Raw genomic sequence first — 12,229 nt, forward strand, 5'->3', positions numbered from 1 at the left:
AAATTCCTCATCACTACTTGCCAGTAACTGATGCTAGAGTGGCATGGTGAACATTGGGAGGTGAGGATGAGCTATGCAGAGTGAGCCGTGCAGGCCAGACCAGGCCCCCAGTCTGTTCCATGTACCGTGAGCCGTGCAGGCCAGGCCAGGCACCCAGCCTGATCCATACACTGTGAGCCATGCAGGCCAGGCCAGGCACCCAGCCTGATCAATGCACTGTGTGCCAAGCAAGCTAGGCCAGGCACCCACCCCGACCCACACAGTGTGAGCCATGTGAGCCAGGAGGGCACCCAGCCAGACCCAGGCATGGTGAGCTGTGCAAGCTGGGTCAGGCACCTACCCTGACCATACAGTGTGAGCTGTGCAAGCCAGATCCAGCACCCATCCAGGTTCTAGTTTTCTTAGTAATCCATGACATGAGAAGAATGATAGATCCCTGTAATGGGTGACGCAGAGGGCTTAGGAAGATGGTTGGGCTCCTAATGAATGAGACCCAGCAGCAAGGCTTTTGGGTTCTTCACACAGCCCTTGCCTGGGGAGGGCCCCTAGGGACACCTGTGGGTTAACTGGCAGTCAGAAGAAGCTTCCTGGGAACACGTGCTCTGCACTGCTCCTAAGACAGTCTCTGAGTGACAGTCCTGGGGAGGATTCTAGACTCAGACTCCAGCTAGGAAAAAAAAATGAAACCTAACATACAAGCAAAGGAGGAATGGAGAAAATACACATTTTTAGAGAAGTTCAACCAAAAGGTCAACGTCAGAGTAACAAGACTCAGTGTAAAGGGTAGAAGTTGTTTAGAAATAAAAAGGGAAGGTGTGTATTTCTAGAAAGACATCCCAGGTGCTCACTGGTACAAACTGAAGGGGAAAAGAAGCTGTGGCCCACCACGTTCTGATAAAAGCATCAAAGAAAAAACAGAAAGGTAACACCACATGTCACCAAAGAGAAGGAAAAAGCATCTACAAAGAGCTATCAACTGGCCCCAGTCACGTCCTCACCAACGGGCTGAGGTCAGAAGCGAGGGGTCCCTCCACAGCCGGGCACCGCGGCATAGACACCATTCCCAGCAGAACTGGCACTTAGCAACCTCAGAACAAACGACCGTGCAGACAGACCTGGCACTGCCAGTCTCCTAACCCTGGGGTTCCCTGGGTAACTTTCTAAACAAGGTCTGATGGAGCATGGCCATGTGTATTAATGGCTGTGTGCTCATGTGAACATGTGTGTTCGTGGCCACGTGTTCTTGCACACATGTGTGTTCATAGCCACCTGTCTGGCCCACATGTGTATTCGTGTTTGTGTTCGTGCACACATGTATTTGTGCACATGTATGTTCATGTGCATGTTTATATATGTGTGTGTCTGTGCCCATGCCAGCTTTCAGAACACCAGGGCAGAGGGGTTTCCTCAGACACCCGATGGCCTACAAAGCCAAAATACAGTGTAACAATGACAGCAAAATCATAGCATACTCATTGCTAATAAACTGGTATAATAATGTCAGAAATGACTCCCTCATGTGTAGGAGTCCGTGTTTCCAGGCGTGTCTACCCACCACATCTACTTCGAGTGTTGCGGTGGAACGGAAGGAATTAAAAGGCAGGTTTGCTTTAGGGCAGCAGTTAGCCCCATCGGGGGCATGTTCCAAGAGTTTTCTGAAATCCCCTCATTCTGACCCCAGCATGTGATTGAGAGGCCGAAAGCCCAGCTCCCAGCCCTCTGGGTGGCTCCTCTCTGCCTTAGTGCTGCAAAGGTGGTCCAGCGCTCCCACCTAGGGTGTCTGCACAGTCAGCCAATCCAAGAACAGCCTCCACATACGGGCCAGCCCAGCCTGGGAGTCTTCTCTGCCCTGGACACTGAGCCCATTTGATCCCTGGCCACCTCCGGCATGCAGGGAAGGGTTAAGATCCACAGGTTGGCTTCCTTTCCTTGGGGGTCATGGCCCTGGCCATGCACTCATCCCTCACGGCTCTCACTTTCCATCTGTAGCCGCTTTCCTCCTTCTAGGAGCCTGAGCTCCAGCCTTTCCCCAACACACTGCCCCGGTCGGCTGCTCCCTGACAGCTCCCATTCCTGGGGTGCACCCCTAACACTGCATGGCCAGACTGCCTCTCGCCCATCTCCTCCACAAAGCTTTCCCCAACAGCTAGGCCAGACACCCCTCCTCCCAGGAGCACTGCGGCTCAGCCCACTATGCCATGAATCATGCCTTTCCACTTACAGAGCACAGTGTGGACACTCATCTCTGTGTCCCGATGGGTTTTCCTTCTCCCCTGCTGCCCTTTCTGGGACTGGTACACATCGCCAACCAGGGTACCTGAAGGGGAGGACCAGGCAGAACGCCCCCTCGTCAGGACAAAAGGAAGCCCGTGAAACAAGACTGGCGATCCTACAGGTGTTGCAAGCACACAGGCTTGGAGACTGAGCCAACCCTGGGCACCAGGCTTGCCCCCACTGTTTCCTGCCAATCAGACAACTAGCAATTGGCAGATGGCAACTTCCTGTTGGAGGTCAGTTCCAAGCAAGAGGGAGGAAGAGAAGGACAAGATGAGAAAAGGAAAAGGGCAGCGGAAGATGGATGGGGGCCCAGCAAGGTCTTGCTCAGTGGATCTGCTCCCGGAGCCCACAGGGCGCTGCTGTGAACTTCCCATGCTCCTGCAGACACTGTTTATCCCCGACCTGGTCATTTGCTTGGTTCCTCAGTGTGGAATGCTGGGGGGAATGAATGAGACCACCCATTGCAAGCATGACTGCTCATTCATTCTGTTCTTCGGTGGCAGCTGATACTTGGAATCTCCTTAGCCTAACTATCACTTGGATCTCAACATTCTATGTGTTCCTGCCCACAAAGAAATAGCATTTTCAGGGACAGGAGGGCCCAAGCGGACTCGCAGTGTTCTGAGCTACAGGTAGCTTGATTGGCTTTAGCCTTAGCTACACAGGAATCACAGAAGTTTCAAGGAAGTTTCAACTATTCTAACAATTCTATGGATCATGATTAAGTCCACTGAAATGTTTAGCCAAAGGAAAGAGCTGGTGACCAGTACAGGGCAGGTTTGAAGCCTTGGGTTGACTTCCTGTGCGTGCCACAAGGTGGGCACAGCCAGCATCACAGCCATTTTAGCCAGGAGGCCCCCGAGGCTGAGAATTCAGGGAGTGGGTGGCACAGTGAGGTGTCCACACGGCTGAAGCCCTCCTGAAACTCTCCGTCTTTCAGAGACAGAGGCTGCAGTGTCGAACTGGTCCTGCTCACACTGCATGAGGCACCACCTCCCTGAGATGTCAGGAGAGGCCACGGAGTCTGCAATGTGGGCCCTCCCTCCGTCCTCCTGGCTGATCCGCGGCAGCTCAGAGTGCCACATCCAGCCAAGCTGGTGTCTCGCAGGAACCCACCCTGCTCCACATCCTGAGGATCAATGAGTGCCCTGCCACCATTCCATCAGCAAAAAGAGCTACCTGCAAGAGGCTCTTGGGCTTTCTCAGCCCAGGCGATGGTCGACCCTCTGAAGAGCAAGGCTTCCTCTCGCTCTTAGCCAGGGCTCTGTGTGTTCAGTGTGCTGCCCCCAACTCTCCATTTTCAAATTAGGGGACAGAGGAGGGGAGTGGACAAGAGAGGACAGGAATGAGGGAAATTCTACTCCTTTCCGGATGGCACTGCCCTCGTGGGCACTCCGACCACTCCGTCCGCAGAATCCTGCACAGCAGGGCCTGTTTCTCTCCCTGGATCCCTGTCCATCACCCCTGCAGGGCCAGGAGATGCCGGCAGAAGGACCCAGCTCTGCCTACACCGCCCTCTCCCCAGTCGCCACGAATGTCTCAACTTCAGACGAACCCCAAAGTCTACTCCTTCCTTAATACTCAACCAGTCCTTGTTTCATTCCATAATTGGCTTTCCACGGAGTCTACTTCCTGAGCCAGAACTCCCTCCCAGCCTCCCAGGAGGTCCACGGTTAAGCTGACATGTGACCACGCACATACCGACGACCAGAAGAAAGCCCACACATCAGAGCAAACTTTCAGTTTTTTATTGCAGTTAGTCCTTTCTGAGTACTATTGTGTTTGCACAATGAAAGAATTTCTCTCTGAGATATCATCTTGCCACGGTGCCAAACAGTGCATATACGCTTTAAAAATGTGATTTGAGTTCTAAGGAGCGTGAGTTTGGACGCAGAACGATGCAGTGTAAAATCTACATGCACACTGAGCAATGTTACATTGAACAGACCCACACCGAGCAGTGGAAGTGGAGAACAGTCGCACAATAAATAATCAGCTCTCTAACCTGTACAGTCCTGCCAGCTAATCGGGCCCTTCCACCCCTCCCCGGACCAGGCACTCACTCCTACACCTGCAATAACTTAAAATCCTCATCGTGAGTTTAACATTGGGTCAGGCCAGAGTTCCCCTCACACACCATCTGAAACTGCTCCAGGTGTGCCCTTGGCACACGCTCCTGGTGGCCAGGTGGGGACAAGGGCACCTCCCCCAGTGTGGACAAGACACAGCCTGGCCACAGCTCCATGCAGTTACACACGCGTGAGTTCAGCACAGCCAGCGGAGAGCAGCTGCAAACGATCTGGAACTGTCAGGAGTGACAATTCCCAGCGGGTGCCAATTATATAGATAAATAGGAATTTACATAATTTACAAAGAGTTTGCGTTTCTGGCTTATTTGGAAGGCACACCCCAAAGAGCTGCAGTTACTCATGAAAGCAGATAGTCACCCTTAAAGGCCTTGCACTGGGGCTGCTTTTCAGCTGGCTTCCTGGACACGGGGCCTGGGAACCCCGTCGTGCTTGGGCCTGGGTCTACAGGGACCACAGTCCGCAGCTGGACAAGAGCCCGTGCTCCCCTGTACATCTCGGAGTTCAAAGCCGGCTTACGTCCACTTTCTCCTCCCATCGGCTCCTGGATGGTTAAGATCCAGGCCAAGGCCCACACACTGCCCAGCCCCCGCCACTCTGGGAGGGAGTACGGAAGTCGGCATGCTGGGCCCATCCACAATGGGACAGACAGGCATAGACATCTACACAGAGTGAACCTAGGGCCCCACGTCCCTTCCAGTGGCCTGTCACAGCCAGTGAGCAACTTGCAGCCCTCTCCAAAAACAATTTCCGGTGCTCAGGAAACCAGAGCTGTGGGCGTCAGGCCCCAGGGCACATCTGGGATCGTTTGACCCAAAAGCGGGGTGAGGACATTTGGGCTGGGGCATTTCCAGAGCAGGGGTGTACAGAGTGGGGACTTGGGGTACATTTCCTGCTCCGGGGGGAGTTTGAACAGTGCTGGGGCAAGGGCTGAAGGCTCCAAGAACGAGGCAGGCAGAGCTCTCCTCCGAGGGCACTCCTGCCTGGAGCAGGCAGCGGAGCAGACTGAAGGCGGCTGCTGGGCACAGCTGCGGGCAGTGGAGGTCTAAGCGCCGCTTGCTTCGCCTGCCCTTGACTTCAACCTATCTTGGGAAGAGCAGGCAAAAGAAACACAGGTTACAAAGTGGGGTAGGGGGTGGGGGCTGGGAGGCTGAGAGGGCACAGCCGCAGCCCACCCCCGCAGCTGCCACAGCTGTCGGCTGATTGGAAGCAGACCCCTGGCTGGGGCCCCCATGCCGTATGCTGGGGAGGATGTGGAGGTGCAATGCCTGCAGATGCACGCCCCCCCCGTCCCCATCAGCAGCAGGCAGAGGGGGGCAGCTCAGGGGGTGATTGGGAGGTGATGGAGGGGCCTCCTCGCCCTGAATGTAAGCCTGGGGAGGCTACCTAGAAGCTCCTCCTTTGAGAGGAAAGCTTCCCAGAGGGTCCTGCCACCTGCAAGGACCACCTTTCCAGGCCCCGCTAGGGCACCTGCATGGCTGGTCTCACTTTAACCATGCTTTGCCCATGCACAGTGCCCTGTCTGGTTCCTCTGAACATATCCCAGGGCCTTTGCTCCGGTTGTTTCCTCTTCCAGAAACACCCCTTCCTCGTGCAGCCTTGGCTCACTTCCTCCAGCGTCCCCTGGCCAGTGAGGCTGCTCCCCATCCACTCCACCTCAAGGTGCAACCACAGCCAGTGAGCCAAGCATGCCTTCCTGTTCCCCTCTGCCCACCGCACGCTGCCTTTGCCTTATGTGTTAGCCTTCTCCCTCTTGGCCCTGCACCATGCAAGTTCCCCAAAAGATTCCCTCCACCTCCTCAGCTGCGACCCCAGCAGCGAGAACAACAAGAACTCGGCAAGCCCGTGTTGAAGAAGTGCACCAGAGAATGAAGAAATGCTGTCGCGGACAGATCCTCCCCTGGGAGAGCAGCTTGGGCTTGGGGTGAGCAGCAAGGCAGGGCCCTCCTGGGACCTCCCTCAGCGCCTCGACCCTCCTACCCACCACCAACTCCAGTTTCATTATGGATGTGGACAGACCCCTCTGCAGGCCCTGGCAGCAGTGTGCCACTGGTGTGCCAGCCTTGAGGAGGCTTGCACCTTTCCTAGATCGGTCCCTGTAGGACCCCAGCCTCCTCCATGCTGTTCTCACGAACTGACATCATTGCAGAGGCACAGGTGAATCCTGAACAGCGACATTGACAAATAAAGCCAAGGTGGCTGCAGGAAACCCTCAGGCTCTCAATGCAAAGACAAGTCGGGTTAAAAAAAAGAAAGGAAGGAAGGAAGGAAAGAAAGAGAAAGAAAGAAAGAGAGAAATAAAGAAAGAAAGAGGAAGAGAAAGAGAGAAGGAGAGAGAGACTGAAGGACAGGCTGGGGCTAGGGTACTGCCATGCTGTTGGAACCCAGCTCTGTCCAGAATGCGGCTTGGGGAGGCCAAAGACTGCACGTGACTGGATGCAGAGGGGCTGTGGGTGCCGTGGAGACTGGACTATGCAGCTTTGAGGAAGGGTGGTCAGCAGGCTAGGAGGAGGCCTGGTGAGCCCCGCCCCGCCCCACCCCAACCCCAAGCTCCAAGAGAAGCATGGGCTGGTCCCTGGATGCAGGGCTGGCCGGCCGGGAAAGCGGCATGGCTCCCTCAGCTTCCGCCTGTTCTCCCCCGCCCGTTGAGGCCAGCCTCTGAGACCCCGAGCTCCCACTGGCTAGACTGACTACTCCCTGAATCCAGCCTTGTCACCTGGAGGAAGGACGCTCACTCAGCTAGCCTCACCTCTTCCAACGCAGATCTGGCTGGGTCCCAGCAGCCCGGTCTTCCTCCATTCTGTCTGGTGCTGTTGTGGTCCGTGTGGCACTGCAGGGAGAGAGCCAGCGGAATGAATCGGCCTGCGCCTTCACTGGTCCGACTTCTCCCCCACCCCTCCCCCGGTGGGCACCTGAGCCCTGTCCCCAGGTTCTTGCTGTAGGCACATGCCACATCCTCTACGGGCTTCCCTCAGAGAACATCAACTTCTCCGTACTTGGTTTGTCAGGAGAAGGAAAGATGATGCAACTGCATAGAGCTTTCCAGAACACAACTCATGGGACCCTGAAGCTCCACGCCTGGCCTTCTGCCAGCTCGCTGGGCAATGAGTAGGGTCACCCCAACACCAGCTCTAGGAAGGAGCAGGGAGCAGGGACAGATGCCCCCCAAGGGCACATGTCTGCCGGCTGCAGCTGGGCTCAGCTTTGCCCGCTCCTTGCATTAGACATGGCTTTGCAGCTCCTCTCAGGCAGCTGCTCAAGCCAGAAAAGCTTGGATTGGGGGTACTGGGAGCCACAAGGTCCCACGAATGAGTGGCACTGCATGGCTCACACAAAGGCAAACAGCATCACTGAGTTTCGGCTCTAGCGGCCAGCAGCGGACACAGGAAGGGAGCCTGGATGGTTCCCTGCACTGTGTGCTGTTTATGAAGAGGCAAAAACAACGCGCTTGGTGGGGAGCAAGTCCTCCGGCTTAAACTGGTGGCTGTGGATTCAGATTTGCATGAAGTGCTGCTTGGGCCAGGCAAGACGCCTTTGGAGACGAAGGGCAGCCGTGGCTCTGTCCTTTGAGGCAGCAAGAGTGGGGCATGCCACATCATTCGCCCCCAGGCACCGGGGACCCGTATCTCCAGACTTGGACCCCCCATTTCCCTGACCCACAGGACCACTGCGGTCAGAATACAGCCGAGCCACCCATGCACCTACCTAGGAGTAGCTCCTGGCATGGCCTCTATGGGCCATTTCCATGTGGAATGCAAGTGGGACTGGTGCTGGCCTACCTGCGGGCATGCACAACTTGGGTGCAGAAGCGTAGGCAGGCCTTGTCTCCTCTCCCGACACAGCTGCAGCGCAGGGGCTTCTGGAAGGAGGGCTGAGAGCTCCCTGGGAATGGCCCCACGGCCCTCTTGCCCCGGAAGCTTCCTCTGTAGCTGGACAGGCCATAGGGCACAGTCTGTCTGCAAAACACAGGATAATGTCAGAGGCGCATGCTCAGGGACTGGCATGGGAAGATCCAGGGAGTGTCTCTGGAACCCATGGGCATACCCTCCCCCCAGCTCTTGTTCTGAGCAGATGGAAGAGGCCCAAGTGAGAGTCCTGCAGTAGCCCCTGCCTTCTTGGGAGCTAAGCCATGGCCAGCCATTCCTAGCCTAGCCATGGACAGCCTGCTGTCCCCTTCACTGAGGCATCACATCCCCATCAGTGCACACAGGTGGCAGGTGTGCACTCCTGTAGCACACGTTCTGTCCCCTACCTCTGAGAGTTGCACCTAGGCTTGCACCACACCCTATGCAGAGGAGGGAGAGAATTCAGCAGAAGCGGGGCACCCTGGCTGGAGGGTTTCTTCACAGGACCAATTGGACAAGTATGTAGAGTGAGCCTCACGCTGGGTCCAGCCTACATCCCATACTGCACCTGTAAGCCCCTGAGCATCCGCCAAAGCCACAACGCCTCTTAGACTCCCAGCACCTAGGAGACCTCACCGCACTGCCTGGTCTGCAGTGATAACTGAGTCAGCTCCGCCTGCACACCTCGCCACTGGCCCTGATGACAGTACTGCAAACGGGACTAACGTCATTTGCTTCTGAGCATTGTTTCTGTGAGACTGACACCATGGAGGACGCTGTGCATCCCCCCGGGCAGGCCCACTGAGGATGGAGCTGGTGCTGGACACCGTCAAATGAAGCAAAGAGGTCTGAAACTGTTCACCAACTGCTGTTCAGGGTGGCATCCAGCTCAGAGGGCGGTGATGTTGTTCACAACAATGAGCATGGAAATGTGGTACTTACACTTGTGTACATCCAAACAAGCACTCCCAGGAAGGAAACAAGGCCGCTGGACCATGGGGGAAAGGTTGGAAGCATCTGTTCGTTTTGCATAAGCTATGGGCCAGTCAAAAGAAGAAGCCCATGTGGCCCAAGCCACTTTTTCCAGTAAGAGAAAGAATTGGTTTCTCTGCTTGTCTCCCAAGATTCAGTCACCTTGGCCCCATGACGTATCACCAATTATCCACCTCAAAGGGTGTCCTGACATCCTCCCTGTGTTTGTAAAATAAAATCAAATTGAATTTCTTTTTATTTGAAACACACACCATGGAGCCGCACTGGCGCAGTGAGGGTAAATTGGGCAGGGGTGTCCCACAGTGATCTGATGCCCGGAGCTAGCCTCCCGTTGTGCTGGGCTGGAGACGGGTGCCAGGAACTTACCCAGGCTTATTCTTCTCTTGTCCTCCTCCCCTCAAGTGCCTGCAGAAAGCACATTACAGTGGGCTCCCGACAGAGGCAGGCCCAGCCGCCTGGCAGACCCTAAACAGAGAGTGGAGCCCTACTCCTGGCCAGCAGAACCTCACTAACATCTCTGCTTTTCTCAGGAGTTGGACAAGGTGGGGGGTGGGGGGACAAAGACAATGCTGACATTGTCATGAGCTGGGATTTGGCTGGAGGTAGGTTCTTCTGATAACAGGGAAGCCTTAAAATCTCCAAGTGTTGACATTAAACCCGGTCCCCCATTTTCTCAGTAAAACGGCACACAAGTACCCATCAACAGTGAGACCTGCAATTCTGAAATTACTTGTTTGCCCATGCAAGAAGTCAGCCAAGTGGAGCAGAAACAGCAAGGCCTTCAAGGGAGCAAGCATGGCGAGGTGGGGCTGCACGCACTATACCCAGCATTCCCAAGCACCCGCCTTCTCCTTTCCCCACTGAGCTGAGGTTGCAGGACCCCCGCCCTGGCCTTCTGTGGATGTGCACCTTGCCAAAGGTGAGATGAATGGGACGGACCCCATCAGAGCCTGCCCTGATGTCTGTAGTGTCAAAGGGAATCTTACAGGTCCAAAAGTTGAAAGATGTCAACCCAACTTGAGGAGATTTTACATGCAGGGATTCCACTCTCCTCCCAAGATAACTGTGCCCCACATCCCAGAAGTCCAGCCTTGAATTTGGAATGCTGGAAATCGCTGGAGGCCCACGTAGAAACATGGCAGCCAGCAAAGGAAACAAGGTACCTCCTTTTCTGTCCTTGTTCCACCTCCTGCCTGGGGCAGAGGAGGCTCATCCAGGCTTCACCCACTAACTCCCTCTCCACAGCTGCCTCTTGGCCCTTGCAGGACCAGGGCTCTGCACCTGGAGCCCTTGGCTGACCCTGACTTTGAGAATCTAGAAATACACAGGCCTCAGAAACGGTCTTGGGGACCTTTGGGTAAGTGACTGCAGGACCCCAAATACCTGGAGCATGGTCTAGAAGAAGGGGTGCATGGCTTTCAACCCAACAGGCTCCAGGCAGTGGGGTGGGGAGATGGGCAGAAGGGAGTCAGAGGTGGCTCTCTGACCCCCAGGCCTTGGGGACAGTGTTTCTTGACCACATCTGAGCGTGGGTTACCTGCTACTCTGGAAGGAATTCTACTCCTTTTGCGTCTGTCAAGATCTAGCCAAGGGCGGGCAAATAAAAACTGCTGATTGAGCAACCAGTAGTTAATTGTGGGATAACTCAAAGCTCACAAGACAGAATTGTTTTTGCTCTAAGTGAAGATCACAAAGTCATGGCCAGGAATCAGCAATGTTTGCGAAGTATCCACTAGACCCCTACCATCATTACAAGTAGATAAGCACACAGGAAGGCATAGTTGTGTTTGTGCCCACATGAGTGCCCATGCCAATGGCAACAGTCACACAAACAGGTAAAGGACAAATGGCTAGCCAGTACATACAGGCATGTGCAACGTACACAGCACAGAGCCACCAAACAATTCCAGGAGTGTGTTGTAAAGCACTTCCCGATGGTCACTCCACCCTCTTGACAGCTTCCTGGTTGACTAAAGGACTGTTGGACAAATCAAATGAGACCGTGCCTGGACAGCACTGAACAAGGAGTCTGCAGCAAGTACAAGTCAGCCGCCACCGCTGCTGCTCAGTCTGGGAAGTGAGTGCATTGTGCTGGGCAGAGAAGTGCCAGCTAAAGGGCCACCTCGCAGAAGAGAAGTGAGGAGCCAGAAGGCTACATGGCTCAGCCATGCCAACTTCACCATGCCGTTGACTTGCCTGTCCCCTAGCCCTTCTGGTTGAGCTTTGGCATTGCCTTGGCCACCGTTTCCTGAATGGGCACCAGGATGGAGCTCATCCCAGCTGTTCCGGCCCATTCCTGCATGGCAGCGTCTGGAGGATGCAGTTCTGTGAGGAAGCAAGCAATTCTTCCACTTGTGCACACTTCCGGCATAACCCACAGCTTCGTGTAAGACAAGTCAACATCCAACTAAACACTCTCAGCTGAAACACAGCCCCTACAGCACACCACATACACCACTGAGGGCCACACGCCTGCTCTCCACCTGCATGTCTGTTACTTTTTGGGAGGCTGGGAATGACGACGGAGGTCTTCTTATGCCCTGTGTTTCCCCAAGCATCAGGTGGAAATGCTATGCGACAGTCTGTTCCTATGTCCCCCACACTCATTCCTTTTCTGCAGGGTCCTACTGAAAGCACTTTACTCCTCTCTAGGAAATTGTCTTTTTAAAAAGATTTATTTATTTGAAATGGAGAGTTACAAAGAGAGCGAGGTGATCTATCTGTTGTTTCACTCCCAACATGGTCACAACGGCCAGGGCTGGGCCAGGTGGAAGCCAAGAGCCAGAGCTTCCTCCAGGTCTTTCACATGGTGGCAGCCAAGTGCTTTGGCCCATCTGCCACTAGCAGGGAGCTGGATAGGAAGCGGAGCAGCTGAAGCATGAATCATGGCCCATAGGGGATGCTGCCATTGCAAGGAGTTGTTTCACTAGCTATGCCACAGCACTAGCCCCCAGAAAAACAAATTTTTAAGGAATGCATGCTTTCAGGTTCTGTATTCTGTCCACTTTTCTCATCCCAAAGCTGGCT

At 54.8% G+C, this 12,229-nt stretch overlaps 1 protein-coding gene across 2 annotated transcripts in view; it reads right to left on the reverse strand.

Moving 5' to 3' along the window:
* Positions 1 to 12,229, reverse strand: part of EDN3 (endothelin 3) — a 250,982-nt gene that overhangs the window by 225,804 nt on the left and 12,949 nt on the right. The window contains exons 3-5 of one of the 2 annotated variants that reach the window (XM_058679289.1): positions 8,144 to 8,320; positions 7,114 to 7,194; positions 4,481 to 5,446 (exon numbers count right to left, since the gene is read on the reverse strand). In XM_058679289.1, the coding sequence (XP_058535272.1) occupies positions 5,410 to 5,446; positions 7,114 to 7,194; positions 8,144 to 8,320 (295 nt within the window). In that variant the 3' untranslated portion in view covers positions 4,481 to 5,409. Of the gene's footprint in view, positions 1 to 4,480; positions 5,451 to 7,113; positions 7,195 to 8,143; positions 8,321 to 12,229 lie in introns of both variants that reach the window. The other variant, XM_058679291.1, reaches the window with a different exon arrangement.

This window comes from Ochotona princeps, chromosome 22, assembly GCF_030435755.1.
Source record: "Ochotona princeps isolate mOchPri1 chromosome 22, mOchPri1.hap1, whole genome shotgun sequence".
NCBI classification, from domain to species: Eukaryota; Metazoa; Chordata; class Mammalia; order Lagomorpha; family Ochotonidae; genus Ochotona; species Ochotona princeps.